We start from the raw sequence: 3,396 nt of genomic DNA, 5'->3' as shown, positions 1-3,396 counted from the left end.
TTTGACTCCTTTTATGCAATTATGAACTCCACGGAACTTTCTCGATTCCAACGCAACTTATCCTTTTGGAGCTGACGTAACAAACTACGCGAGCCTCCCAACGAAGCCAACATAAATCCGATCCAAATAAAAAAAATAAAAGGCAGTTTCATTATGGTGGTATACCAGCCTCCAGTTCTGGAACTTCCAGTTCCAATCGAAGCATATAGATCCGTAAATAGATTTGTATGTATAGCCACTTCAGTCGTGCTCGTCGTTTCTCGAAAGTATCTTTTTTCTGGGAACATGGTTAACCAGAAATTATTATGTTTACGATTCTTCATCCACCGATGCAGAAAATGCTCCAGTTTTCCATTCTCATATGAGGCCGGAAAGTTTATTAGCAACGGGTCGGCACGAAGTGATTCATCATGCTCAAACATGAGCCGATCGTTCGTTAGGGACGGTTTATAGATCATCAAATTCCCACAAATGGAATGAAAAGTGGGTGCATGTAAATGATCGAGACCTCGCAAACAACAACGCTCCTTCCCCATATGGAGTTCGGAACCCAAAGGCAATCGTTGAGTGAACTGTATCTTCTTTGTGTTAGTTGACCTAAACCGCACCATTACTGCTGGGGTGGGGCTCGGCCTCCGAACCGTACGTGGGACGAGTTTCTGCCTCATACAGCTCGGGCCGAAGACCGGGGGAAGTTTAGGAGAGATGGGGCCAGCAGCTGCCGGTCGGGGCGGGGATAAGCTTGTGAAGAAGCGAGCCCCAAAAAAAACCGATCCTATAGCGCTAGCGCTTCGCGTTCTTTCTATTTTCTCTCATTTCATTCCGGGATAGGCGGCTAATACTAATCTAATAAGTGAAGTAGTCGTCGTCTGACCAATTGGCTCGGACACCAGACCGCTCGTGCCCGCCCATTTTGTCTCGCCCTAAATGGAATGGCTCTCTTAATTACGCTGCGCCCCGACCCGAGTCCCCACGTCCGTCCGCTCTTCTCCGCCCGCAACCCAAGAAGTTGGCTTTGCCAACACAACATTAGGGCCGTCCCCTTCATTCTATGCTGACCCCGGCCCGGGGCTGGCTTTTTGGGAAGCCCGTTCCCACCGCGCTCACGGCCCGGCTGGCCTGCCAGCGGTAGTGGGAATTCCCCCGTTCCCTGGTCAAAGACTTGGTCGGATGCGGGATCTACTCCACGAGGAGCGGTACGGACGTAGATGATATCATCACGACCTCTCTTTTCGTACCGCTAGGGATGCTTAACGCCACTTCGCCAATTGGCGTTACCTGCGCTTTCGTGTCTCTCAGTGTGGTCAGCACTGGGTGTTTCCGAGCAGCGAGGCTTACACCCATTCGCATTAGTTCATCCAAAGTTCCTTACCCTTATGCACGAATTATTGAATAAGCCATCTTCCTATCAAGGTTAAGGAGTCAACTGAGCATCTCAGCGGCGGGATTGAATACCCGAATCGAATCAGAGTTCACGCCGCCCGCCCTGAACAAATAGGAGGCGTGGGCCACAGGTCGCACATAAGCCGCCGGGTCGCACGACAGAAGAACACCCAACATACAGATGCACACTCCCCCATGTGAAATATTCATCTTCATTGGAGCTTTTTGGTAGTAGTCGTGACCAACAGCCATAGCCATCAGCTGTCGGCTCGTTGGTAAGGCAAGAGCTTCAAGCCCGATTTCTGGTGGCATATCCCCTACACAAGCACCACCCGACGAAGGGGGGACGGGGAAAGCTACAGGCCCAAAACCTTCGACCCTTCTTTCTAAATGGGGGTGCCCGGAGCACCTCATCTTGTCATTTCGTCGTTGCTCATTCCCGTTAGGCCGAAGTGTTTGGCCTTTCCTTCTCCGCGCCCGTTCATGCTTCGCTGACCTATCGCGTGGTAAAAAGAAGAAAGTACGAAAGAATAGTAAACGGAGCACACCGCAGAAAGATTCTAAATATGAGAAGTCCCCCTTGGATTCGAGAAGAAGAAAATGAAGAACAGGAACGAAACGAAATAAGGCGTTTCTTGCTCTAGTTTCGGATGAGCTTCTCCCAATTATGTCTGGTAATAGAATAGGGCGGCTTGCTCTGACCAAGACTCCACTTTTTGCTCTGTCCATGGAGCGTATGAATTTCCTGGAATGTAGATAGACCAAAAGAGGGAATGAAGAGATAGGAATAGGAATTATAGTACCATTGGAAAAAGGGGCACCCGTGGAAACATCTCTACTGACGAACCATTTCAATAGTACGGGTGCTGCCGTGCCACGAGGCACGACCATAAAAATAATAAAAAAGAAAAAGTTATGTAGTTGGACCATCAGCTCTATCCGTTCGAGTTTCACTTCTCTAAAGAAGATAAGACGCTAAAACTGAAAGTGTTCGCAATGCATACCGAAAGGATACCAATGAAGCCGACCATTAATGACTAGTTCGAACACCAGGAGCGGTCTGATCCCTTATTTGATCAGATAGACTGCTCTTAGAAACATAAAACAAAAGCAAACTCTCATAGTTCGGAGCCCAGCTTCAACTACTTCTTCTTAAGTGAGGTTTCTTATAGTTGAAAATTCCTTCTCGGGGTCTTCCTTTCTACTCCTAATGGTAGTGCGCATCTCAAACTATGAGGGGCCTTTGAAGCCCGCACCACAAACTGCTACAGCATAAACATAGGCTGGTAGTATGAATTGTCCCAAACTGCATAAAAGCTTATGTCTTCATATAGGAAGAACCTCCCAATAGCTCTCCTAGCCGCTGCATGCAACCTCTGCGAAAATACTGATTTCATCGAGGGTTGTACTACTGTTTTCTTCAAAAGAAGGAAAAAAGAGACTCAACTTCTTTTTCTCGTAGCGCCTGATGCAGAGAGACCGCTCCGCAAAGATTCCCCAATACCACTGTCATCAAAATCCTCCGTACGACAGCCCTGCCCTCTCTAGGCTAGGCTCCTCTGTTACATCAACTAGATCCACTCCCACCGAAAAAAAATTCCTTTTTTTTGCCAATCCTAATTTCAAATAAAGCACTCTTCCTCATTTGTTTCTCTTTTCTTGCCTTCTTTATTAGTGAAGGGGATCCTCGAGAAAGCTCTTTGGCCAATTCTGTAGAATTTTGGCATATGGCGATGTTATTTCCAGCCAAACATGCCAAGTGGAATTTCAATCTTATTAAAAATTTTTCTCGCCTGAGTACTTGTTGCCGCAGAGCTTGCATTGGACATTTGATCTATCAAATTTGGTGGCAAACTGCCAACAAAGGTCTGTTGGGTTTCTACTCAGTTGATTTGGCTGTCTTATTAGTTGCTGTCTTGAATTGGTTGGGAGACACAAAGGGGCTGCTCCAAAAGAGATGTTACAAACATGGTATCAGAGCCTTGATTCTGCCAGCCGTGGGTGTGGGAAGAG

The 3,396-nt window shown here is 47.3% G+C and overlaps 1 protein-coding gene across 1 annotated transcript; it reads right to left on the bottom strand.

Annotated features, from left to right (window-relative positions):
- LOC120202666 (cytochrome c biogenesis CcmF C-terminal-like mitochondrial protein) lies at nt 1–2,639 on the bottom strand. Its single transcript, XM_039203074.1, has 2 exons — nt 1,542–2,639; nt 1–592 (listed from the first exon to the last, which is right to left on the bottom strand). The coding sequence occupies exons 1-2, from the start codon at nt 2,311–2,313 to the stop codon at nt 12–14; spliced, it is 1,353 nt and encodes a 450-aa protein (XP_039059005.1). The 5' UTR covers nt 2,314–2,639; the 3' UTR covers nt 1–11.
- Nucleotides 2,640–3,396: the final 757 nt, after the last annotated feature.

The sequence above is a fragment of the Hibiscus syriacus genome, unplaced genomic scaffold, assembly GCF_006381635.1.
Source record: "Hibiscus syriacus cultivar Baekdansim isolate YM2019G1 unplaced genomic scaffold, ASM638163v2 tig00008994_pilon, whole genome shotgun sequence".
NCBI lineage: Eukaryota > Viridiplantae > Streptophyta > Magnoliopsida > Malvales > Malvaceae > Hibiscus > Hibiscus syriacus.
This window is presented reverse-complemented; position numbering and strand designations above follow the sequence as displayed.